The following is a 27864-nucleotide window of genomic DNA, read 5'->3' as shown; positions in this document are numbered from 1 at the left end:
ATAACTTGGTCTTCTGGGGCGCTAGCATAGGTGTTGTGGGCACTATGTCTGGGTCGTCCCCTCGTTGAGGTCTCCGAGGGTGTCCTGACTGAGGCTGCTCTTTTTCTTGCCATCATGAGTTTTGCTTGGCCAACATGCGGTGAGAGCCAATGTTGGAAAATGGGATTTCTAGCAGGTAGAGGAAGGAGGACCTCGGCCCAGTCGATGCCCCAGGTGGGGGGTTGGTGGATTGATAGTGAAAGGTGGGTCCCAACACAACTAGGGTTTCATAAATGAGTTCATCAACCTCCTTGCCACATTGTTTGAGTCCCCCCTTTTATAGGGCACTGTTAGCTATGGCTATTTTGTACAATTCTACCCCCTATCAGTTATGGTACATCCTTGGGATATTCTTATGCTAGTACAAGCCGCTAGGGGCAGTTTGAGTGTCTTCTTCTTCAACTGCCTTTGCTCATTCGACCTCCATCGATGGCCCGCCATCGGCCCATGGTCCAATGCTGCTATCGAGTGGGAGCTCTCCCTGGTCCAGGGGCCTCCGCCTGGGACTCCTTCGTCGGGGCCTTCGCTCATCGTCACCTGGACCATGGCCTTCACCTACGCTAGTGGAGCCCTCACCATGGCCTCCTAGTCTAGGGGCCTCCGCCTAGGACTCCTTCATCAGGGCCTCCGCTTATCGTCACCTCGACCAGTGGCCTCCATCTCTTTTCCCTATCTGTTGTTGTCCATGAAACTGGGAAAACTGTTAGCCCTTACCATTGCCATAAACCTTAGCGTCCGCGGCTCGTAACCATGCCCCAACATGTTTTATCTAGATATTGCATATATTTGCAATGATTTTCATGAGTTTTTAGCTATTTTTATTTCAAGTTTTTCAGAAGCATGTTTGAAGTGTTTCATCTATCTTCTTTTGTATGTTGCAAGTGTTGCATCTAGATGTTTTAAAAGTAGATCCAGTGAGGGTAGTGGATCTCAATCTGGTTGGTGTGGATCAGATTTTCGGTGGTGTTTCTCGACTCCATGGTGGTTAGTGGCATTGGACAGACCACGCCCTACAACAGTGGTCAACGTCGGCTTGAGGCAGCTCTCGAGCATATGCCTCCAGCGCGCGGGCCTGCATGGGGCGCGTGAAATAACATGGAAGCGGACTACAGGTGTGGGCGTCCCGATGCTCCGTCTATCCAGACATCTAGGCGCTAGCAATGCCCTTCCATCAAATCTCGTGCCCCACCTGCTCCTCTTCATGTTTCTCCATTCCATCCAATCTCCATGGCCCACATGGTCCCCTTCATGATTCTCCATGTCTCCCTTTCTTTTTTTGCATTTGTTTATTTAGTCTCTCTATACTCCATGTTGATAAATATAACTATTTTTATATAATATTATATGTTGTGTGAAAGTGTAATATTCTGCATGTCTATGAATTGAACATGACTGTATATATAATATAATATGTTGTGTGAAAATGTAATATTCTAATGTGCTAGTCCTTAAAAATATAAAGTAGCTACATAGTTTACATGACACAATTGATCACAACACATCTTACAATACATAATGTTGCAAGTAACCTACTCCCTCCGTTTCAAATCATTTAGGCCATTCCAACTTTCTTAAAGAGAAAGCATTTCATTTTTTGACTAAAATTATAGAGAGAACTACAAAGATTTATGACATCAAATAGGTATACTATGAAAATATAATCAAAAGAAGAATCTAATGGTACTTTTTGGTATCATAAATGTAATTATTTTATTATATAAATTTCTTGTCAAACTTGGGATACTTTGACCCTCTAAGAAAGTTGGAATAACTTAGGGGGTGTTTGGATGTAGGTGATTGAACTTTACTAATGTCACATCAGATGTTTAGATACTAATTAGGAGTATTAAATATAGACTAATTACAAAACTAATTGCATAAGCTGTGACTAATTCACAAGACGAATCTATTAAGTCTAATTAGTCCATGATTAGCGAATGTGATGCTACAGTAAACATATGTTAATCATGGATTAATTAGGCTTAATAAATTTGTCTTGCGAATTAGTCATGGCTTATGCATTTACTTTTATAATTACTTCATGTTCAGTCCTTCTAATTGATATCCAAATATTCTGACAGGGACTAAACTTTAGTTCCTAGATCCAAACACCGCCTTATAATTTGGGATGGAGGGGGTATGAAACAGCAAAATGAAAATGTTCACTGAGAGTGTTTCCTTCAAAGTTACCAATGCTATCACGTCTTAGAAATAGTGGAATGAAACCTTCCACCAAGACTGGCCTAAAGGGGACAGTTGTGAGTGCTCTTCATAATAGCATTTCAACAAATTACTTATCCATCATCCTCTAAAAATATACTTATATATAATAGTAACTTAGATTCTTCTTCCCCTCATCCAACAAACTACCAAAACCCAATGCCCTGTATCCCCTCTTATCACTAACACATAGGACCCATTCCTCTCTGCTTCCTCTCCCTTCTATGGACGTGGTGTGACGTGCTAGCTCTCTCGTTTCTCTCTGTGCGATGCAACCGCTCTCTCCTCCCTTCTATGGACTCTCCCCTCCCTTCTGTGGATGTGATGTCTCTCCCGTTTCTCATGCACTGCCTCTCTCCTCCCTTTTAGGCCCCCTTTGAAACAAAGAAAAACAAAACAACGGAATGGAAAAGACTCATGAATAAGGTAGAGTGAATAGTGAAAAACTATAGGATTTTAAAACATAGGAATGAATACTTTGAGCTATTTGGAATAGAGGAAAAAAGTACAAGAACATGAGTAAGCTTTAGCAAGAGATGGAGAGCAAAGATTCTTTCCCTTGGATTAGAGTGGATGTTTTATTTCCTTTCTTTTACACTAGTATGGTTTCCTTTCCTTTGGAAAGGAACTCAATATTCCCTCATTCCAAACACTATCAAGTGATTCCTTTCCATTGGAATTTATTTCTTCAAAAATCTTTTGATCCAAATAGACCCTTATGGACTCTCCCTTCCCTTATACGGACATGGTCTCTCTCCTGTTTGTCCCACGTGACTCCCTTCCACTACTACACTTGCACCTTTCACAGCCACATCATAACCCCCATCGTAGTCCAATTTTGGCCTTGGCAGTAAGCTGTCGGTAGTGATAGTCGTAGTCATCACCGTCCCCATCTAAGACCGTCTATGGTGTACACTCACACCGCCGTATTGGCTTATGATCCGTCGGTGATAAGGTCCTTACTTCTGTCGCATTGGAGAACGACCTGGTTGTGTTGGTATACACCAACACCGTCGTGTTGGCTTATGATCTGTCCATGATCAGGTCATTGTTTCCATCACATTGGAGCATGACCCGCCTATGTTGGTGCACACTAACACCATAGTGTTGTCTTATGATCCATTCGTGATCAGGTCGTTGTTTCCATCGCGTTGTACCATGACCCGCTTATGTGGGTGTTCACTAACACTGTCATTTTGACCAATGACCAGGATCATAGTTGCCTTGCATAATGACCTGATTGTGTGTAGTGCGTATTCACCTTCGGTTTGGTGCATGACACATCTATGTCAAGGTGGGCATCACTGTCACTTCACCGTATGAACCGTCTGGTCATTGGTAATGGTCACCATCACATTGCAGTACGATTTGGCAGTGATACACTATTGACCCCTACTGCATGAGACGAATAGTGGAGGTGTTGGCCGTCTGCTTCACCAATGGCGAGTGTTACAACGGTGATGACCAAACAAACAACGGCCCTTACATCTAACGCTGACAGAATTGCATCCGGTTTTCACAATTTATTTACTAATTCAGATGGGCCTTAATAACTTACTAAACACACACCGTACGGATATAATCATTACATACCATTCATCATGTCCACAACGAAGAGTACTTTTTATAATAAGAAGCGACACTAACATAACAACTGTGTCAACTCAAGAATTAACACAAGCGGTACATAAATAGGAGAATAAAGGTTCTGCTCCCTATAGACTTACATAACGAAAATGAGGTAGATGTGCTCTGCTCCTTTAGATTGGTACTCCTGCTTGCAAGGCAAAGCTTCCTTCAGCTTGGTAGCCAGTGCACCATGGAACCCCTCTTCTTCCTCCCTTAGCCATTGCAGGAAAATCGTTCAAAAGCATTTAGGCTCCACAACCTGCACAAAGCAACAACATTAATAATATTCAACATACAATTGCTTTAGTTACCAAGGCAAAATTGGAGTATATATAGAATCAAAACAACTCCCTACCTGAAAAAAGAACAGCATATGCAACTTTACTGCTCTCCTACTGACTCTATGAACAAGGGAACATAAGGAAGATAGTGAGGTCCCTCCGGACGTAGCCTCCAGGTAGGTCTACAATACCGTATGACCTAGGCAGGGAGGACAAGAACTTTTCTGAGGTTCATGTCATATGCTATCAATTTTTTGTCCTCGCCAACAAGGAAAATCAAATTCCATTCTAGGTGAACTGCAATCACTCTGTAGTTCGCATCACAAACATCATAACTAAATTGAATATTGTCCTATCCAAATATCTGCAGCGTGGTCACCGTATGCTTCAGTGTCCAGTTATCAGTGCCATAGTCTTCTAGGATCTACAATGAAAGCTGATACTTCCTGAACATACTAGCAGTACATAAATACAACTGACCCTGAGCTTCATGGATGGAGATTGCTTCACCACGTGGCCTACAAAATTTCCTCCATGTCTTTCCCTGCATATCAACAGCAACTATCTAGGATAACTCTAGCCAGTGCATAGAACCATTAAGGAACACACTTGTTGAATATGTGCATACAACACCCTCGCCCCATTCAGATTCCTTAAACATCCATGCTGCACTCTTAGATGAGTATATGCTCAGACCTACTGACTCACCCACCCTCTTCTTCCCATATTCAATCACATAGAAGTACAAGGAGATTGTCGGATCAAACCCCAAGCGAGCTGAACCAAAAGAATGGTTGTTATTCGGTAGTAACCACCATTTGTTAGTCACCGGATTGCAGACAACATAGCGAAACCCAGCACACCAACATAGGATGAGCCCACAGTAGCAATCTGAGATCACAACATCCTCAATGGGGAAGGGCAAGAATGTCAAGGAGGGGTATTCATCGTTGATGCTGATGAACTTGCGTTTGCCTTTCCAGCTGCGATAGAAGAATCCGGCGACAATCTAGGTTAGCTCCTTACGATACTCGGATTCAGAGATGAGATGGTTCTAGGAGCGATAGACACACTTGCAGCTGCACTAGGTGTAGGTGGTGAGGCATTGGAGGATGAGGACAAAGACACGGTCTATGAGGACGGCCACTTCGTTCCTCTTGTTCGGGGCCTCCTCCTCCATCTTCAGTTCTTGACTAGAATCTGGTGGAGCGGGTCCGGCAATGGAAGCGGTTGCGCTGTCACCTAAATTAGATAAGGAGCGCCTATGGAGATTAGATCATGAGCTCCTTAGTAAATAGATGGAAGCTTGTTTCATACTCAGATGAGTAAAGAGGGGAATAAAAATCCAAGAAAGATGGAGGGAAGTGCGAAAGAATTACCATTGCCTTTGGATCTTGCGGGATTGGCGGCCACGACAGTGATGAGTAGTAGCTTGGTCACTGGTGGATTTGTGTGGGCCCTACCGATGAGGTATACCACCATGGGGTACTATCTTGTCGACGGTGAGTGGCGTCTTGCACCCCGTTGAGTAGGGGCGGTTGTGCAATTCAGCACTGGGGAGAAAGGAGCGGCGATGAAGAACAAAAGCTATGGGTGAGGAGAAAGACACAAGGTGGGAATCCTACTTTGTAAGCAACCCTTTCAGATGCGGTAATAGAAATTATGCACAACTTTGTAAAAAACACGCGGGCTTGGAAATTGACAAAAGTATTACCAACCCGACTGTATGCAGGCGGCGGTGAATGCTACCGGCGGTGGTGAATGGGTCCTACAAGGATGTTCTATTAGCCACCACTCCACTGTCGCTACAGACTATGGCGACTACTGCCTAGTTAAGGGCGTTACTCATTCTACCCGATTGTAAACCGTCACTCGTTCTACCCGACTGTAACTAGAAAAATGTTAGATTAAGGACCTATTTGGTTTCTTCCTGCTAAAGTTTAGAATGAAACTCTCCATTGAGAAGGGGTGTTTCATCCATATTTCATTTTATTCTACATGATGTGGATGTCTAGGAAACAATGCAATGAAACTCTCCACTGAGACTGGCCTAAGTACGAAAAAACTAGAACTAAGTCCAACATTCAACTATAAATCTTCCATTAATATCTTATACCCTACATACAATCTACGGGTCTAGGAATTGAAATACGGCATTCCAATTCACTACTAGAAATGTGTTCATCAATGACGATTTAGTCGTGACGCTTACAAATTTCGTCACAGAACAAGCGCCTTCTATGACGAAATTTCCAGCTTCATCATAAGTAACAAGTGACGGAGCTTTGGCACGAAGAATAATGATGAAAACAAAAGAATCGTCATAAAACAACAAAACTAAATCGTCATAGATCGTTTGGCTCATGTACCACCTCGAGGACATGGCGTCGTGGTCCCACCAGCAGGTCCCACCTCGAGGACGTGGCGATGTGGTCCCACCATTGGGTCCCAACCTCAAAGACGTGGCGATGCGGCCCCACCAGCGGGTCTCAGCCTGAGGATGTGGCGGCGAAGAAGTGGGGCAGCGTGGCCCACACGGTCCAGGTGGACCTGCATCCTTCCACCTCCCTTTTTTTGCCAAAAAATAGGGCACGCAGGGAGATTCGAACCCGCGACCTGCTGCTAGACATGTTGGTGCGTTACCACTGGAGCACTCGCCATTTTGTGATAAAGGCATGTATGTTTTTCTATTTGTAAACGTATAACATGATAATTGATGATTTTTTCCCTAAAATTTTCTAAAATCATTCTCTATCAATTTTCTAAAATTTTCTAAAATTATTCTCTAAACGTATAACATGGTAACGACATTATTCACAAATGTGACACATCTCTCGTAAGGTTTTATAAACTATATGAGACATGTGTAAGATTAGTGAATAATATGTGCTAAGAATTTATCAAATGAAGAAATGACCAAAATAAAAGTTGTAGATATTCATGAGTTGAACAACTTTGGTATTCATTGCTTTTTATGTTGAAATCAATTTGGGTCTCAAATTTTGGTTCGAACTTGCCGTTTTTCAAAATTTCAAATTTGAAAGGTTCAAATTTTGTCAAATGACAAGATGACTAAAATAAAAGTTGTAGATATTAATGAGTTGAACAACTTTGGTATTCATCACTTTTTATGTTGAAATCATTTTGGGTCTCAAATTTTGGTTCGAACTTATTGTTTTTTAAAAATTCCAATTTGAAAGGTTCAAATTTTGTCAAATGACAAGATGACTACAATAAAAGTTGTAGATATTAATGAGTGGAACAACTTTAGTATTCATCACTTTTTATGTTGAAATCGTTTTGGGTCTCAAATTTTGGTTCGAACTTGTTGTTTTTCAAAAATTCCAATTTGAAAGCTTGAAATTTTGTCAAATGACAAGATGACTAAAATAAAAGTTGTAGATATTAATGAGTTGAACAACTTTAGTATTCATCACTTTTTATGTTGAAATCATTTTAGGTCTCAAATTTTGGTTCGAACTTGTCATTTTTTAAAATTTTAAATTTGAAAGGTTCAAATTTTGTCAAATGACAAGATGACAAAAATAAAAGTTGTAGATCTTGATGAGTTGAACAACTTTTGTATTCATCACTTTTGCATATGAAATCATTTATGGTTTGAAAATTTGGATTAAACTTGTCAAATTTCAAATTTTAAAATGTGTAAAACATTGTCACATCTAAGTTTGATCAAACTTAAATGCTGAAGCATGATTTTAGAAATTTTTAGAAAAAAAACCATCACATTTGGAGTTAGTATGAGGGAGAACAACTAGTTACAAAGTTTACTCACAGATTAAAAAGAGAAATCACACAGTTATAGATGATTCTTACATGATCTTAGTGAACAGTGTGATTTCTTTTTTTAATCTGTGTGTCAACTTTGTAACTAGTTTTTCTTCGTCATACTAACTCCAAATCTGATGATTTTTTTTCCTAAAATTTTCTAAAATCATTCGCTATCAATGTATGTTGTTGGTTTTGTCAATATATACATATGAAAAGTTTGAGCAATTTAAATTTTGAATTTCAAAAAAATGCAAATTCAGATAATATTTTGGTTCCCCAAATGATTTCAGCTGAAAAAGTGATAAATACCAAAGTTGAATAACTCATCAATATCTACAACTTTTGTATTGGTCATTTCTTCATATGACAAAGTGGTAACGACATTGTTCACAAATGTGACACATCTCTCGTAAGGTTTTATAAACTATATGAGACATGTGTAAGATTAGTGAATAATATGCACTAAGAATTTGTCAAATGAAGAAATGACCAAAATAAAAGTTGTAGATATTCATGAGTTGAACAACTTTGGTATTCATCGCTTTTTATGTTGAAATCAATTTGGGTCTCAAATTTTGGTTCGAACTTGTCATTTTTCAAAATTTCAAATTTGAAAGGTTCAAATTTTCTTAAATGACAAGATGACTAAAATAAAAGTTGTAGATATTAATGAGTTGAACAACTTTGGTATTCATCACTTTTTATGATGAAATCATTTTGGGTCTCAAATTTTGGTTCGAACTTGTTATTTTTTAAAATTTCAAATTTGAAAGGTTCAAATTTTGTCAAATGACAAGATGACCAAAATAAAAGTTGTAGATCTTCGTGACCTCTACAACTTTGATGTTTATCAAATTTTCATTTGAGATCACTTGGTGTCTCAAAATTATTTTAGTAGTTTTGATTTTAAGGGGATGCCACATGAAGAAACAAAAGAATTCCTTTTAGCTTCATTGTTAGAGATTTTTCGGACCCTTTGAGTTGAACTCTTCGACATGCTGCTTGTGCATTGTTGTGTCGCAAAGCTATTCTATAGTTATGAGGTTGGTACATGTTTAAAAAACAAATTATACATTTAAAAAACAAATCCTAAACGTAGAGGTCACGGACCGAAAAATATACAACGTACCTTACCAAGGACTCAAGTCCGCGGCGCCGCGAGCATCCCACCCCCTCCCCTCAATGACTCTCATCCCCAGTCACTCTCTCGTCTCCTCCATCTATCTCCTCGTCTTCCCCATCTCTCTCGCCGCCGCCGCCTTCTTCGCTTGGCCCTCGGGCTCGACAAGCGCGCCGCCAAGAACACGCGCCGCCTCCTCTCTCTCTCAGATCGGACCCGTCGAATCCTCCCCAAACCCTATGCGTAGCCGCAACAAACTCCGACGCGCCCCTAGCTCCGGCCCTCTTCGACGCCCGCACCACCACCGGCCACACGTCTCGCTGCGGGGGGGCCCTCCGCCAGGCGCGACGCCTCGACTTTGCCCCGTCCCCGACAGGCCAGCACGGGAACCCCGCCGCGACCAAACCCTAGCGAGCGCCCGTCCCCGTCCTCGTCGGCGCCGCCCCTCTCCTCGTCGTTTATTCGGGCTCCCGCCTCTTGTTACAAGTGGGTCCAGACGTCCAGTTGCAGGCCGCGAGCTGCTGTCGTCGTCGGTGACACCTATCGCAGCTTCTAGGTCACCGCCAGCGGGCGTTCTCCCACGGTGAGCGCCGCTCCTCCCCTTCTTATTAGCGATCTTCGTGATTTTTACCCTTCGAATCTTACCAGCTGCTCGCGCGGTGGGGGCAGTGAGGCGGCAGGGCGTGAGGTCCAGGATGATGAGCAGCGGCGGCGGCGCAGGAGGCCCTGGCGGGGGCATGGGTCCGGGAGTGGGTGGAGGGGGGGACGGACGGCACAACGACGAGGCTGCGCTCACCGAGTTCCTCTCAACCCTCATGGACTACACCCTCCACGGTATGGTGCCGCCACTTCCCTCTTGCCTTCTCTACTTTTCTGTCAGCAGTTTAGCCCTAATGCTTAGTTCGGTGGTGCGGAAGATTCCCGACGAGCTGGTGGAGCACTACCTCGGCCGCAGTGGGTTCCAGTGCCCTGACCTTCGCCTGTGAGTGCTCGTCCTCTTTCCAATCTCTCTTCCTGATGGATAGTAGTAAGCTGAGATCTGATCAGTGCCATGGATTAAAACTTAAAAACACAAATTGCTTGATTTCTTGCACACATAATCTGATTTCGTGTTTTACAGAACGAGACTGGTTGCTGTTGCCACCCAGAAGTTCCTATCAGACATTGCTAGCGATTCTCTTCAGTGAGTAAATTCATAGTCTCGTTATTACAAAGTAAAAGGATTCCCTTCTTAATTTCATTGATAGCATATTCAAGAATTAAGCATTATCATTCTTTTCTTCCATATGAATGCAAATCTTCTGTGCAATACGCAATTCCATATTTTTGTTTGGTTCGGCAAGTTTATTAGGCTTCAATCAAAATCCCTCCCTAATTGCATGTACTTGTGAAATTATTCGTCGAACACATGTTTTTTTAAGGTGTCGCTTAGGCGATAAGGCTTGCTGGAAATCTAGGCGTCCCTGTCGCCATGATCAAATAGAGAGGGAGGGAAGGAGAACCGAAGAAGAGTGGGAGGGGAGGGGAGGGGGCCATCAAGGCCAAGAACCCGAGCTGCTGCCATCCCTGCTGGCTCCAATGGGAAAATGACGTATCCTGACTGGCTCCGGTGGGAAAACTGGAAGCCAACCAAGCAGGCCCATTATTTACTTTTCAAAAAATATTAAAACATATCCCTGTACTGAGATTTGGAAAAATGACGTATCTGTGTATCCGTAATTCTGTATCCATGGTACATAGACTGAGGGAAGGAGCACTGACACGAGGGACAGATGTAGGTCTCACCTTACTGCCTTAAGAACCACGTATCCACAGTCAATGTAATAATATCGGAATGATGACAAATGTTTTCCTATTGTTACAACATTTCATGTTTCTACTGTTCCATTCAGAATATGTTATGATCCTAGTTATCACTTACTTGCATTTATGCCGGTTGTAACTCAATCACGTTCCCACTTGCTGAAACATTGTTCGCTCTCTGCTGCTCTCGCAAAGTTTACCATGCCACCATAGTGATGGATTAGTCAGGTGGATATTTCTTGGTAGAAAAGAATATACCCCGTCAGGTGGATAGCTCAATGAATTCTAGGCTTGTGTTCATGAAGGCTACCATGCTTTCTATCTAGCATGTTTCTAGCGATGCTGAGATTCTTATTCTTATTGTTTTCCAGGTCTGATGTTTTAGTGCTCCTCTACAGCCTACTGAAATTTTAGGAGTCAAGAGAGTTGTTCAGGAGAAGATGCCTGAAGGCATAAATGAAAGCGGCCTTACCTTGACTGGGTTCCTTTTTCTGCATGCCCTAAATATTGAAAAAGGTCGTTTGGAAGCTACATGGACTGTATTGAGGAAATTGGTTATGACAATGACATCAAGCTTAGGGATGATCTCATTGCAATGCCAATTAAAAGAGCTCCTGATCAAGTATGTTTGCAGCTCACTTAGGTACCTTGCTTTTTAATAATTTTGTTGTTGTTGTTGATTGTCAGATCTCTTTCAGAACTGTGTCTATCATCTTACCAGCAACATATGCCTTCAGATGGTTGTGTAGTTACTACTGCACTTGCTTGGCCTGGTGCAGCATGAATAAAATTCTGAAAAATTATACTGCACTTGGTCTACTGTGAGCTCTTTGATTCACCTTGGCAAACTAATATACATCCCATAGGTAAAATGCAATGCATTTTCATCTTAACCGTGCAACAGTTTCTGTCGTATCTTTTTTCTGTCATCTTAACTATGCATGTTAACAACCAGACCACGGTGACGCTTAGGGTGGAGGAGGCTACCGAGGCCACGCAAGAATGAGCCGGATCAGCTCCAGTCGAAGATCTCGGCCTTAGGTCAGTGCCAGCGGTTTGAATCCACAGGGCACTTCATTTGTACTTTTTCACTAGGGTGATTTGGCTTGGGCCGTTCGTGGCTAGGTTAATTTGTACTGTTTCACTAAACTGACAGGTCAATTTATATTGTTCCACTAAATAGACATTGCTTTGCCCTTCAGAACAACTATATGACACTGTCTACAAGCAGTTACTTTTCTACATTGCTTCAGATTGAACTGTGCTATCAATCAAGCTTTTAGTTGATGTAGCATCAGCCAAAGAAAGATGGTATATCGGTCATTTCATGCTCTAGCTGCAGACAAGATATTGGTAGAAAGGTGCTTTGCACACACCTCGCTGAACCTTTGCCACGGCGATCACTGTCACCAAGACATGCTTATTTAGGCCTCTGTATGTAGGGTAGATAAGACGATTGACATAAAATATACTTATTGTAGTTCTAACTCTTTCAGTGTGTGCTGTGAAAGGTATCAATGTATTTCAAATGAGATTAGTGTTAATTAATATATCTAACTCTATGTACCGTTGATTTTTAGTGAATCTTAAACATACCACATTTATGCTTTGTTAGCGATGCATATATTATCTTTTGAATGTTTGATTTGTACTACTGAAAGTCGCCGTAGCGTTAGCATAGGTTTTTATTTTTTTAAATACATCTTGTGTGATATTTCCTCCTCAAATTAATGCAATAAGTATCAACTAATGATGGGTCATTGCTGTTTCGGTCAAATATGAAAGCTTTGAGGACAGAACCTGTTGCTGAAGGTGAGACAGCAGTGTCCAGTGTGCAGGTTGTGCCCCAGGTGCTCTCCCAGAACAGCTCAAACCTTTTCCTAAAGAGTGTTGGCATCAAACCAGTTCCATCCTCCAAATCATCATCATCAAATGAAAGCGAGCTTCGGGAGCAACTAGCAGCTGAAGCTACGGCTGCCGTACAAGGTGAAATCGATGAACTCAGGAAGAGAAGTGAACAAGCTAAGGAAAAGCTGGCGAGGACACAAAAGGAGATGGAGGAGTACAAGAAGCTGATAGAGATAAACAACAAGGCAATGGAGGAGAACAATGCGCTGCTCAAGCGTATCTTGGCCATCAACAATGCTTCTTCGACATGAGCGCTGCTCGTAGCTGCTGGTTCATTAAGCAAGGGGTCTGCTGGTGATTTTGTTTATGTAGTAACTTATGTTGCTGGTGGTTGGCAACTTTTTATTATTTCTTGTGATGTTAATGTGAACTGAGATGAAACTAGTAGTTCAAATGTGATGTCTAGTGAGTTATGTGAACCGAATTTAGAATTGTTGATTAAGTTGTTGGTCATTGGAATACTGTATCTGTTAATTTATGGAAGCTTTTGGTCATTCCAGTATTATTTGCATTCTGTAATGAAATCAGCATGTGCACTTGATGAATTATCTGACCGTTCTGTGACGATTTGGTAATTGATTCTGTGACGAATTTCTATTTACTTCAGTGACGAAAATGAGAACCTATCACAGCGAGCCTTGTGGCCTAATAAAAAGTGGACACATGGACCATCCACATCACTGGCCACGTCAGCTGCCACATGGTCGGACACGTCACCTGCAATGTGGACGCACCACGTGGACAAGACACGTCAGCTGCCAGCGTGGCAGACGTCGTCTGGCCGCCTAACAGACGGCAAGTCATGACGAAAAAGGGGCTATATCAATGACGAAAATAGATCATCATAGAAAGAATACTCTTCTATGACGACGGCCATTTCGTCATAGAACAAATGCACATCTATGACGAAAATAGATGTTTCGTCACGGTAGGTAAAATATGACGCGCATTCAATGACGAATACCATATCGTCACAAATTCGTCATAAAATAATATATGTGACGATTTTGGAGTCTTCAGTGACGAAAGAAGAGCATCATTGATGTACACATCCCTAACGATCCTCATAACTTGCTTTGCTTTGGATAAGGGTCATTTGCATCTGTCTCCTTAATACGTTCAATCAATGATGGAGCTAGATGCAACAACATTCTTCCATTTGCATCGCGCCCTCCATCGACCTCTTTTCTTTAGGTCGACCTACCCGAGGGGAATGGCCTAAAGTCTATTATGATTCCATGGAACAGAGCACCAGATGGCCGCATCGCTGCTCACGATAGTCCCATTGTGTCATAGGTCTCGGCATAGAGGTTGAGACCACTCCCGCCATCCATGAGGACACAAGACAGGTGGGTCTTGCCGATGACTGGGTCAACAAGAAGGGGAAAATGTCCCAGCTATGGAATGTGGTTGGAATGATCCTTTCTGTTGAAAGTGATCGTAGTCTCCGACCATTTTAGGAAAGCCAAGATGGCATCACCTAGGGTGGCCTTGTTGACCTCCCTGTCTGTGAGCTTTTGCCAGTGTTTGGACTCATGCGCCGCCGGCTCACCAATGATCATGAGGCACCTTTTGGGTCAGGATATGCAACCCTTCTATCGAAGGATATATAGGCGAGCTAGGTGTCCATTGGATTTTCCTACGATTGCACCGAGCGAGAGCAGGAGTTAAGGGGAGGCCATGTCTCCCACGATCTTCATGGAGCATGCTTCTCCTAGAAACGGCATTGGAAGTTGGACGGAGAAAATTGATAGCACCATGTGGCTCATCTGAAGGGTCTTGTCCACCTGGTCGCCCGCCACCAGAGTAGAATAAAAATAGGAATGTGAGTACCACAATGACATGAGCCAACATTTCATTAAAAAAGTAAATCTTTATTCATAAGTCTAGTAGGTTACGTACATTCGAAAGGTGTACAATAACAAAGATGTGTATCGAAGACTACTAGGTGTACAATAATAAAGACCTATCGAGTACGTAAAACAACCTATACTCGACTACGATATTGCAAAACTTCCACTAACATCACCCAAGAAGGGGCATGGAGTGGAGTTTGAAATGACAGAGTTGTAGTCGTAGGCTTCTCCGATGAAGAGAGCCAACGCGACACCCACCTCGCAAAGCTTCCACTTGCATCCCACCGGTGTTTGGACTTGTGCGTCGTCGGCTCACCAATGATCATGAGGCACCTTTTGGGTCAGGATACACAACCATTTTATCAAAGGATATATAGGTGAGCTAGGTGTCCATTGGATTTCCCTACGATTGCACCGAGCGAGAGCAGGAGTTAAGGCGAGGCCATGTCTCCCACGATCTTAGTGGAGCATGCTTCTCCTAGAAACGGCGTTGGAAGTTGGATGGAGAAAATTGGCAGCACCACATGGCTCATCTGAAGGGTCTCGTCCACCGGGTCGTCCGCCACCAGAGTAGAATAAAAATAGGAATGTGAGTACCACAACGACATGAGCCAACATTTCATTAAAAAAGTAATTCTTTATTCATAAGTCCAGTAGGTTATGTACATTCAAAAGGTGTACAATAACAAAGATGTGTATCGAAGACTACTAGGTGTACAATAACAAAGACCTATTGAGTACGTAAAACAACCTATACTCGACTATGATGTGACAAAACTTCCAGTAACATCACCCAAGAAGGGGCATGGAGCGGAGTTTGAAACGACAGAGTTGTAGTCATAGGCTGCTCTGATGAAGAGAACCAATGTGACACCCACCTCGCAAAGCTTCCACTTGCATCCCCTTGTGTAGGCAAGGGTTGCAGTAGAAAGCACGAGGAGACCTGCCTACGTGTCTGACTCCTCTAGGGAAACGGAAGAGAGGATAACCCTCGGACATACCAAAGGCGGCGATCCTCCCTATATCTTCACAAAACTTCCACTAGCACTAAGGCCAGACAAGCAGCCATGCATTGCTACACCCCAAACATGGAAGAAAGCCAATCTTCAAGGCCTTATCCCATTGTCGGTGCTGCCACTAGAGAAGTTAAAGAACGAGCACCATGTCGATGAAGATGGATGAAGGGCTCAAAAGCTTCCTTTCACTAAAACTAAAGGCAGTTCTTGGAGGAAGAAGGTGTGTGGAATGAGCACAACTGATGGCAAACTAGCTTACCTTGGCTTAAATAGCCCCGCCTCAAGATGCATAGACCATTTGATTCCCTACCACATTTGAGGCGCATCTATAACATGGGTGCATTGTAGTGCTTTTGAGGGTGTCAGTTTTGTGTAGTATTTTGGAGTGCTCTCATCAGTATTTAGCTGCAATAATGACAACATCCATCCTAGACGAAATTAACATGGCCATAGACAATCAAACAACATTGGTCCATTTGAATATGTCGTGACATAGAGATACATCAAATGGAGCTTTATTCACTACTCCACTATTGACTCCAAGAAAAAGAATAAGGGAGCATAAGAAAGAAAGTAAGGTCCGCTCATGAACCATGCCAGGACTTTATGTCTACCATAGCTATGGTCAACACTGGCAGGGATGACATGAACTTTTTTTCCATCCATGTCATATGCGATGATTGTTCTTTCCACCCCAATAAAGAAAATCAAATTCCATTCTGGGTGAACTATAATCGCTGTGTAGGATGAATCATAATCCACGTAACCAAATTGAATATTAGTGTTTCTAAACACCTTTAGTGTGCTAACAGTATGCTTCAATGTCCATTTATTAGTAGCATAGTATCGGGGTTATGACCCCGGGTGTCTCAAGGCATCGATTACTTGGCATGCCACGTGGCTCGCAACTCATCGGGTTAACAATGGCCCAAATGACCGAGGCCTAGCTAGGATGAGCACGCCAAGCCAACACCTAGGCTTGGGTCAGCCATTACCCTTTCTCCTGCCTTGACCACATGGAAGATGCCTAACCTCTCCCTCGTCACGACCCCTAGGTAGGACCGGGAGAGATTGAGCATAGCTCAGTATGCTTGCTCTGACAGGAGCAGGCATGCTGCACTGACCTCACAAGGACCAAGGCGATAGTGGTCACCATAGTCTGGTCAGGCGCCATCCCTGTGCCATGCTTCACCAATGAGACAGCACCGCACAACGGTGGCAATAGGTACGAAACCCACCGTCCGAATACGGACCGACAGGACGCGTGTACGATCCCACCCACTATGGGATGGGATCCATGATAGGGGTCTCGACCTAGAGACCTTCCTGGCTGGCAAAGTGCCCTAACTCCAACGATCAGGGTCATGGCCCTCAACCCCATGGAGCGACCATGTGAACAACAACCTAGGGCGGCCACCTACTATGGGTACGACGACGAAGACCAAGAGGGATGCTGCGTTGCACCGGATAGCTAACAAACCGTCACCATGGCTACAGTAATGCCATGGCCAGCACTGTAGCACCACGTTAGACCCTGCCATGATGTGGCCACAAGACCATGACAACAGCCATGCTCGGGCAAGCATTAGAAGATGATGTAGCTTGCAAGCCTAGTTAGCTAGGATCTCCCTCAGGCTCTCGACCCTTCGGTTGGGGGAACCTCCTATTTGTAATGAACCCTATCCCCAAACTCTATATAAGGGCAGCTAGGGCTCCCATCTCGGACATCTTCACATTCTTCATCCTCTACCATTCCATCCATTCACCATAGCAGTAGGGCTCCTAGAGCTTCTCTTTGGGCTGCCCCTCGTCTAGCATAGGTTCTACCACCACTTTCACCATTCTTGCACCCCATTGTAAGAACTTTAGATCATTCAAGTGAGGAACACACACTTGATCTTCTCTAAGACTGGACATTGGGCTATGTCCCAAACTAGTATAAATCCTCATGTCTATTGGATGCTACCATCATCTTCCTAGAGCAGCGCGACAATCATATAAATTTACTAGTCTGGTTTATGAAACATCGATAGTTGGAGAGCTAGGTAGGGGACAGTCGTGCACTCACATTTGATTGAGGAAGGAAGCGATGGCTCCTCGCACTGCCGGTGGACTCGCTGGTGGAATGGCCTGCGATGGTCACATCCTGTTTACACCAAAATTTGGGAGAAGAATGCGGGAACTCACAGGCTTCCAAGTTTGTGACAATTAAGGAATCAGTTGCATGAGGATCGATATCAGCCGGTTCGGGTGCGACACTAGAATTGGTTCTCTTTAAATGACATCAGTGGACAACAATGATGAACCACGATCGGCATCGGGAAGATACATATCGGACTCTACAAAAGGGGAAAGATTAGGGTCCAAGTTATCTTAAGATAGGCATATTTTCTTCATACCAAAGATTGTACCAAGTAATACTTGAGTAGGAGTCATGCCTAGGTCCCGGGTATAAATGTCAAACCCTGGCTATTGTAAGAGACACAATCAATCAAATACAAGTTACTTACTTTTTTTTGGCTTCAACCACCCCTTAGGAGTAGGAGTAGAGTAGATCTCGGTGAGTTCTTCAGCAAGTATGGCTGCATTGATCCGGTCGACCTCCACTACTTGTCTGTAAGTACCGTCATGGCTTATACCTATGTTCTTATGGATACATCGATCCGACCGACCTCCACTACGACTCTAGTATAAGTTAGTTATCGATTCTTGTCTAGTTCAAGTAAGGCTGCATCGATCTGATCGACCTCCACTACTCAAACTAGATTAAGGTCAAGTTATCGGCTCTATCTAAGGGTGGCATTCCTTTGGATAGATTCATTAAGTTACCGATATTGCTTATTGCTTCCATTATTTATTTAATTACAGCAATATCACTTCGCTCGATTGGGATTGATCTAGATCGGCCTTATATCTTTTTTAACCCATCATTTGTTAATCTAAATTTGATCTCATCTACACTTTAAACGATGAGTTATGTTTTATCGGTTGTTTATATCAATCTTGATCGTGCATAGCATGTGGTTAAGGCGTGTCTAATCTTGAGTAGATCTATTGGCTAGCGAAAACCATTTCATGACTCGTTATCACGACCTGTGTGATTCTGCCTCACACCCCACTATTAGCACCGTGGAGTGGGGATCGTTATTTGGTAGATCCGTTCCTAAGAGGGCATGACCTTAACTGTGCGCTATGCCTGAATCGGCTGTTTTAGCCAATACCGAGCGCTTTCATGAACAGTTAACATCACGAGATCATTGAAGTAGAGATAGGTTGAAAGATGTGTTAGCCCCATGATCTTATTATTGTATTATAGCCTGCATGATTCTGCCTCATACCCCACTGATATTAGTAATAAGTTAGGGTCGTCGAGTCTATTGTTGTTTCTACGGCCTGCATGATTCTGCCTCATGCCCCACTGGTCATAGCGATAGATGAAATCTAATCTGTTCATTAGATTTATCTTTATTAAATGGTTAAATAATGATGAGCTGTTTCATTTATACAAAAGGGGTTCGGTTATTTGCAGTCATTGACTTAGCATGAACTAATTATTGTTGATATCTTATTGCCATTGACTAATATTTGTCTAAATAATGATACTCATCCTAAATGAACTAATTATTGTTGATATCTTATTGCCATTGACTAATATTTCAATAAGGAGACAGTCAGACTCCTGCTCTTGCATGAGTGTTTCCTCGGGAAGTATCTGACATAGCAAGAAATTGGATGGGGGATAAAAATTGAGTAGATCAGGAAATTAAAGATAAATTCCCATAAGCATCAAGGATGAAACTCACTTTTTTGCTGATATGGAAACATTGGTTATCTCGACCAAAATTGGCTCCTCTTGCGGATCAGCTGGTGGGGGTTCAGATGGTGCTGAGTCAAACGCCTGGGATAGCAATCCCGCACCTAGAGCAGGTTGGGACGCAATGCTCGATAGCTGTGAAAGAACGGAATCAATAGTTGAATAACATTTTTAAAAAGAAGATAAATTGTTTACCTGAGTAGCTGATGGCCTCGTTCTGCGGAGTCTCTTCCTAGTAGTAGTTTTCTAGGTTGCCCCTTGAGTTGCCATGATCTTTGAAGACTGATATGTTATGATGGTAGGGGCAGCATGAGTTTTCATCAGTTTCCCCAGTGTAGGCGCAGTCGATCCCATTCTTGAAACAGGACATGGTGGTTGATAATTTATAGGATGCCCCTTCCCATCGAAGCTTGGAGGATTAAATTCAGTATCCTAAAGAGGATCAATTAAAACAATTGGAAAAAGAGTTCATTGAATATTTTTTTTTGAAAAAGGATGGCAAGTTACCTCTCTATCAGAAGCGAATTCCCCATCCAAAGCTACACACAAAGGGTGGACCAACCCATAGAAAAGATGGGAGTGCCATTCTTGCCACCATGAGTCAAAAAGAGTAGAGGAGAGACTGACCCTGACCCAGTCATTCAAGCAAAAGGAAGGAAGATCTAACCCTAGTTGAAAAACTCTAGAAGCTTCTAGTACTTCGCTAATGTCTTCCCTCGGCCTCAGTATATCCTTAAAGAAGAGTCGAGGAGGCAATTGGCCAAGGCTAAACTGACAAGCCACGAAAGACAGATTGTAAAACTCATAAGTTGGAAGATTGCCTAGGATAAAGGAGCCTGTAGCCATTTTGCCATGACCATAATGAAATTCGGTTGGAAGAATACATGGCTTAATGAAAGAATTAAAAATTGCAGCCGTTGCTTCGTCCGAACAGCCTAATTCAAACCAAAATTTGAATGGGAAAATCAGCTCATCATTCTCATCATTGTTGTAGGGCAACCAATTCAGAACATCTGCATCGAACCCTCTATAAAACTTTTTAAAGAGATTGCCAATATTTACATCAATTACTATGGCCGATGCAGCTTCCCCATAGCTCATGCACTGACGAGTTCTCCCTTCTTCACCCTTGTATTCCTCATCAAAGGTGGAGGAAGGAAAGCTCATGTTTCTGCGATTAGAACTTACAATTTTGTGCATGTACAGGTTCAACCATAACTGTATCAACCACCAAGGGCCGCTATTAGTGTGTACTGGTTCATTCTTCAGCAATTGGGCAGCTACTTGGTGCATCAGATGGTAAGCGGCTCCTAATAGATATTTTCTAAGGGGAATACCCTTACCCGCTGCCAGATGTTCTACCATGAATTTGTGATTGTAAGTTGGTCCACAAGACAACCCACAAAAGATGAATCTTTCTAGCCACATGTTCAGAAAAGCCACATGTTCCCTCTCGCTAACAGCTGATCCATCCTCAATATGGTTCAGAATGTAGCCTACCCATCCTGAATAGTCTGATATTTTGGCTAGCTTCTTAGAACCAGCACCCAAGTACTCATAGGGCTACCATGATCCAGTTATTCTGTGGGCAATCAACATGTGAACATCGGCAGGGTGATAGTCATTGGGCCGTGACCAAATATGAAAGCATTTAGGGCATTGGACGAGAAATAAGACGCATCAATCAGAAGTGAGTCGTTCCTCTCCATCCTAGACAATGAAAGAGTCAAGCATTGATTTAGATTATAAAGTTCCCAATCTCCGCCCTTTTTCTCGGACAACCTATGGAACCAATTTCTCCATCCCTTAAGCATCTTTGGCCAGTTTCTAAAGGAAGTTTTGGTATTCCAAGAGGACATATCAACTACAGACTATTTGAAGGGGATTTGGTTGGTTTCTTGATGGACGAAATCAGAGGGATCAGGATCGCCCATAGGCCCAAGAAAATAGGCACTGGGAGTAACAACTAATGGAATCAAGGTTTCGTTCCTCATTTCCTAGAAATTGGACAAAATAAATTAGAGAAGGAAAGGAATACGAAGTAGCAGCCGATGCTTGGTGTCGGTGTTTCGTATGAGCACCGGCAAGTAAATTTATAGTAATGCGCGTTAGGCTCGGATGGTGCACTAAAGGACACAAGATTTATACTGGTTCGGGCCGAATGTCCCTACATCTAGTTTGTTGTTGCTCGTGTTATTAGCACCATGAACGGTCTATAGTAAGGGGTACAAATGATCGAGAGAGGGACTGGTCTCAAGTCTCTGATGGAAGGGTTGAAAGGAGGTCAAGAGCTTTGTAGCAGCTTGACTGTGTGTAGGTGTGTGTTCTTGTTTGGTCCAAAGTCCGTCCCTTTGATGGGAGAAGCGCATCCCCTTTTATAGATGAAGGGGCTGGCTTTACAAGGATGAGGGCGTTACCTAATCTTGTGGATCACGTCTACCTGGCCTCATTCTCCATCCTGATGAGTGCGAAGGAAGATAAGTGCCTACAATACTGTCGATGTCTCTATAGAATGTCAAGTTGATTACAGAACGCTGCCCTGCGTAGGGTATGGGCTGTAGTACAGTGGTTTTGACTTATTAGCCTCTCCCAGCCTTGCTTCGCACGCCTTTTGGTTCCTGTGAGTCTTGATCGGAGGGACGAGGGGTCGGGGTCCGACGTGACGCCGTGGTCAAGGCCTTCTGACTTGGTAGACCTGAGGGGTCAGGAAGCGGGCGCCGCTCCCTCGGGCCCATAGCGTGGTGACGGAATATCCGTTGTTCATGGAGATAGCAAATCTTTTTCTGGAGCGTAGCGGTTGTCGTATATCTTCGTTGGGTTCCATGTCCCAGGGCTGAAGGCGGTGCCTACAACTCTACAGGGCGAGGAGCACGCACCTGTACAACCTTTCGGGCTCTGCGGCACCTGAAAGGGTCTAAAGCACATGTCCCATCATCCCCTGGCAGTACTTTTCCTGCCAGGGCGTAGGGTATGGTCCTTGGAGCCATGGTTGACCCAAATGTCTTGTCTTGCCCTATACCTATCATCTTGAGGGAATGGGGAGAAGTTGTCAGGTAAGATGAATCCAGTCCTTAGATATGGAGCAGGGTGAGGCTCGTTCCTTGCTATCGGGTGAAACGGAGCCAATCCCTATCTCTTGGGCGAGATTGACCCTGCCCCTCTGGGATCAGGTGAGGCGGAATCTATCCCTCAGCCCTCGGGCGAGACCGAGCCCACCCTAAAGGTGTCGGGCGAGAGGGAGACTAGCCTTGAGCCCTTAGGCGAGGCAGAGCCACCTCAAAGGCGTCGAGCGAGACGGAGTCTATCCCTCGACCCTTGGGTGAGACCGAGCCTGCCCAAAAGGCGTCAGGCGAGATGGAGACTAACCCTGAGCCCTTGGGCGGGGCAGAGCTATCTCAAAAGGCATCAGGCGAGGTGGAACCAAACTCCTATCATTCGAACAAGGGATGAAACGGCACTCTTATGCGTCCAGAAGTTTTTAACGTTCGGTGGTTATTGGTTCCACCTTCTGGGGTACCCCGGTATTAGGTCCCCGACAGTAGCCCCTAAGCCTCTAGGTGATTCAGGTAGAACCGCCTGGAGGGTGTTTTCGATTTCATCAGAGTTACTTTGCCAGAGGGTGCGCGCGAGCGCACCCGTTGGGTGTAGCCCCCGAGCCTCTAGGTGATTCAGATAGAATCGCCTAGAGGGTGTTCTCGGACCCTTTGCGGGTAAGGCTGAAGGACTTAGTTTTTCGTCAACTGGATATTTTTCGAGGGGGTCGTGGTATCTCGTTCCCAGGGATCTTATTCAGGGCCGATCTAGCTGGGGCTTGACCGTGGATCGAGACCTCAGTAATGTTTGCGCCCTTGATTTCGGATCGCTCACGGACCTATCCCCAGTTGGGTCAGTCGCCGAGCTTCTAGGCTCTAGGTAGGCCACAGAGAAAAAAGGTCTTCGTGGCTTGCGTTTCCAAGGTGGGTAGAGAGTCCGGATTCGCTTGGGGAAGGCGAACCGTCCATCGTGATTTTTGGGGTGAGAGGATAGGGACTGCGCGTGTGTGTCCCGTGATGTGATGCGGCGGGGCGTGTGGTAGGCTCGGAGATTGAGGCGGACGGTTGCCCTTCTTGTGTCTGCTGCCCCTATAAAACCACGGGGTTTGCCCCCATGGTTCCGTATTTCGCTCCCTTGTCCCTATGTCTTGAAGCACCCGCCGCCAATCGTCCCAGCCTCTTGCATCCGCGCCACCACCATCAGCCGACTTGCTTCTGTGTCGTAGCCGCCATCAAGCTTGCGCCTACCCCGTAGCCACCGTCGAGCTCGCGCCCACCTTTCTCCCCAATTGCTTTGATGGAGTTGTGGGGTAGATCTAGCATCACCCCATGATGTTTGGAGGGCCTTGTCCGCCGTGGCCTTCTCCGCTCGCTGTCCGCCGTCTAGGAGTGGCTACTACCTGGCGACGAGGGTGAGCCAGTGCTGCTCGAAGGGTATGTCGTTTCTTTCGCCATCTTCCATGAGCGAGGATTCACGGTACCCACGCATAGATTCCTTTGGGGGCTAATGGATTATTATGTGGTGGAGCTGCAGCATCTAACTCCCAATGGGGTTCAACACATGGCGGCATTAGTTGCCCTGTGCGAGGGTTTCCTGGGGATCGATCCCCATTTTGATCTGTGGCGGTATTTCTTTAACATTAGTTTGTCGAAGAGGAAGATTGGGGGGAAAGATGTGAACACACCAATGGGATGTGCCAGCATTCATCTGCGCCATACCCGGTCAAGGGGTTACCCATACATGCGTCTGGCGACATCCAACAAGGGATGGCACTCACAGTGGTTTTATGTTAGGGATGATGCGAGTGCCACCCTACCGAGGTACACTGGATGCCTTATTGAAGAGGCTCTGGAGTCGTGGAGCTAGGGCATCTAGTCCAAAGACAAGAAACACCTCTCCGACCTTCTTTTCGCCCTCCAAGCCCTGAAGGATCGGGGTGTAAATGGGACGGGGATTATCGACGCCTATCATGCGAGGAGGGTGGCGCTGCTGATGGCGCGCATGGTTCCCCTGCATCGGATGGTGCCCAGAATGTCATTCGAGGGGATGGTGCTTGTTGACGAGGCGCTCCCCTTTTCGGAAGTGGCGCAGCGCATTAAGGAGGCGACGGAGCCGATGAAGGATTCCAAAGGTTGTGTCCTGGACATTGTGTATCTAGTGCCCGGACATCCTCCAATGCGACCGGAACCTGAGTTCCTTGAATTCGTAAGCCCTCTTCTCCCATGCTCTTTCTTTTTCCTAAATCTCCATTTTTTTGATACTTGCTTTTGCGATGTTGGGACCAGCCGAGGGGGCTAGTCTTCAAAGATAGTCTAGTTCCACTGCCGAAGGACAAGGCTATGGCGGTGGCGAATCGCCTCATGGCTGAGTGGGACAAGAAAGCAAGGGAGCAGAAGAAGAAGGCGAAACGACTGAAGCAGGAGGCACAGGATCAGGGAGAGGACGTGAGCAGTGATGATGACAACGACGACGATGATGATGACGGTGAGGTAGCCGTCAGCATGGATTGGGATGTCCTGGAGGATGAGGACACACTGACAAGTGGCCACCCATCCATGCAGGGACCCTTCCCATTCCACGCAGAGGGAAGTGAATCGGTGAGGTCGGTGGAGGCTGGCGAGTCCACCGCTTCGCACGGCGTGCCGACCGAGGATCAGTGGATGGAGGAAAGTGGGCCTACTGCTGCCGACCCCATGGTGATGGTGGAGGGGAGTGGCTCTGGTGGCATGCCCCATGAGACGAGGGAGGGGAGTGGCTCTGGTGCCGCGCCCCATGAGACGATGGAGGGGAGCGGCTCTAGTGCCATGCCCCATGAGACGATGGAGGGGAGCGGCTCTGGTGCCGCGCCCCACGAGGTGAGCCCCCTTGCCCTAGAGTAGGGGGCAGGCTCGAAACAGTCCTACCCAGATGAGTTGGGGTAGGGATCTGGGGATCCATCCCTAAAATGCTTCCGCCGGCCGAGGACGTCAACGTGAGCTGCTAATTCCCCTGTTTTCATTATTTTTCCACTTCTATTTTGATCTAATGGCTATTACCTTTGTGTAGTTTCTTGTGGATGGGTCACCCCCTAGGGCTGGTGCCCAAGAAGAGTCTCGCCATTCCAGTGGGATAGATGGTGTCGCCTGGCGTCACCCCTGTTTCAGGCAGGAGTGGTGCCGATGTTGGAATTGCGTTGGCCAACCCGACGGTGTTTGTGGCGGTGCCCACGCCCGCGGAGATTACCGAGCAGGCGGCTTTCTCCATGGCGGACGTGGTACAGCCGGCCGAGGGCCGTATACCGCCGGTGGAGGTGGTCATGACCGCGGCAAGCCAGGATCAGCCAGGCGCGGCCGTGGTGGCGCTCGAGGGCATAGTGCAATCCGCGCCACCGGGGGCCCCAGTGGATCCGCCCGTGGTGCTCGAAGCGGCCCAGATGGAGGAGGGCCCAGTCGAATGGTCCTCGAGTGCAGTGGTGGTGCCACATAGGGTTAGGAGGGAAGACGCCCCCGGCCCCTTTGTCGGGAGGAAGCCGCTCCCCCACGCGGGGGGAGCCACCGCTTCAGTGGATGGCCGCTCAGGACCCGACGTTAGCTCTTTTCTTGCTCGATGATCATTCCGAGAGCATGGAGCGGGAGGGTCTTGACATCAGAATTTTGACCATGCTGGAGGCCCTGGACCAGGCTAGAGGAGCCCTACGTGAAATCATTGTTCCTACTACCCAGGTATTCGCTTGATTTTCTTCTTTCTTTGCATGTTTTTGTGTTTTCGCATTTCTGATACTAGTCTTCTTCCTCTTCAGGTTCTTGTTGCTCGTAGCCAGAATAAATCCTGATTCCTCCACGAGTAGAAGGCGGATTGGGATCACCTCTCCAAGGAGGCCCGACTGCGAGCAGACATGGCCGCACAGCTTGCTACCGCCCAGGAGCGGGAGGCCTAGGCGCGTCAAGACGCGGAGGAGGCCCACGGGATGTTTGAGGATTTGTCAGTGAGGTCTAATCTAGATGGGGAGGAGATCACCAGGCTCCAAAAGGAGCAAGACAAGCTACTGCAGAGGAATGCCATGGCTAATGAGAAGGTCGTGCATTGGCTAATGAGAAGGCTGTCGAGGTCCTGAAGGAGCTGGAGATGGAGCGGGACCTCCGATGGAAGGCCGAGAGTAGGGCCATGGCCCTTCAGCAGAAGGTGGATGAGGACGCCGAGGTGGTCCGCTCTCTCCGAGTGGATCTCAGTGACGTGATGAGCCGAAGGTAGAGCGCCGAAAACATCTCCGTCAAGCTGGAAAAAGAGGTTGCCCATGCACGAAGGGCCCTTCAGGTTGAGAGCGATGAGCACGATCTTCTGCAAGCTGCGATCGGGGTCATCCTTGATGCCCTGAAGGTGGTGGCGCCGGTGGAGACCAGCCTGCTCGTGGCTCGTGCCGCAGGTATCACGGCTCGGGTGGGCCAGCTTGAGGAGAGTGCTTTTCACGCCGGGATCACCCAGGCCTTCACCATCGCCTATGCTCATTACGAGAAGGAAATCAACCTGAAGGTGATGAGCGAAGGTTTCCCGTCCACCTATGAGGATGAAGAACTGGAGGAAATGGAGAAGATGGTCGCTCCCCTTGCGAAAAACCTGGTGGATAATCTGAAAGAGATGGTTCTCCCTTTGCGGGAGTAGTTAGTCGAGTAATTTTGAGAACAACTTATATGTAATATGTGGACAAGTGTTGGTATTTTTCGAGTCTGGATGCGGTTTCGTGATTTTGCGTCATAATTTCATTTTGTTTGATTTTTTGCGATCTTACCAATCAGTTCCCTCGAATCTTGCCGCTGGTCTTGATGCGAGGAGATTGTTTCGAAAGAAAGAAAGGAGATAGCCATACCTTAACCAGCCCCCAAGTAAGGTCTGACCCCCTGCATTTGCTGGGGTTGGGGGTTACTGGAGATCGGAACTATGGTTTTGGTGACAGGGTCGACGAAGTCCTGGGATGACATTGCAATATTCCTCGCCCTGTCTTCCAATAGAAATCCCCAACTGGGGACTCTATGGGCTCAGCAAGGTGCGGCCTTCGAACTCGTGTCCCTGTATTGATTGGCTCGAGCCCCTAGGCCTTGTCAGGGTCTAATAGGGGTCGGCCATAATTTGCGTGTTACCCCGTCCGTGATTTTCGCAATCGGAGGGGCTGAGTAAACGACACTTGCCTTGACGGCTCGAGTATCGTGCTCAACGAGCTCACTAACGGTTACGTTCATGTGGAATCTGGGTCCATCATTTGCTGATGGGGTCGACAGAGCCCTCTGGTGGCACTCCACAACTTCTTAACCCGCCACCCGGCAGATGCCCGAGCCGTTCGATAGGCTCAGGCGGCCCGATGGCCTGTCCTCGATGGAGATTC

At 45.7% G+C, this 27864-nt stretch overlaps 1 protein-coding gene across 13 annotated transcripts; it reads left to right on the top strand.

Moving 5' to 3' along the window:
* The first annotated feature begins 9130 nt into the window (after window positions 1–9130).
* LOC136535947 (transcription initiation factor TFIID subunit 10-like) lies at window positions 9131–13288 on the top strand. Of its 13 annotated transcripts, none has more exons than XR_010779072.1 (7): window positions 9131–9912; window positions 9996–10060; window positions 10199–10261; window positions 10500–11524; window positions 11619–11747; window positions 11854–11922; window positions 12667–13288. XR_010779072.1 is itself a non-coding variant. In XM_066528400.1 (5 exons), exons 1-3 carry the CDS (start codon window positions 9774–9776, stop codon window positions 11293–11295), a joined length of 393 nt encoding a protein of 130 aa, XP_066384497.1. In that variant the 5' UTR covers window positions 9131–9773; the 3' UTR covers window positions 11296–11524; window positions 11619–11747; window positions 11837–12152. The 13 variants fall into 13 exon arrangements, 1 of the variants encoding a protein (XP_066384497.1); XR_010779069.1 differs by having other exon boundaries at window positions 11837–11922; XR_010779065.1 differs by lacking the exon at window positions 12667–13288 and having other exon boundaries at window positions 9131–9661; window positions 9748–9912; window positions 11837–12152.
* The last annotated feature ends 14576 nt before the right edge of the window (window positions 13289–27864 follow it).

This window comes from Miscanthus floridulus, chromosome 1, assembly GCF_019320115.1.
Source record: "Miscanthus floridulus cultivar M001 chromosome 1, ASM1932011v1, whole genome shotgun sequence".
Lineage (NCBI taxonomy): Eukaryota > Viridiplantae > Streptophyta > Magnoliopsida > Poales > Poaceae > Miscanthus > Miscanthus floridulus.
This window is presented reverse-complemented; position numbering and strand designations above follow the sequence as displayed.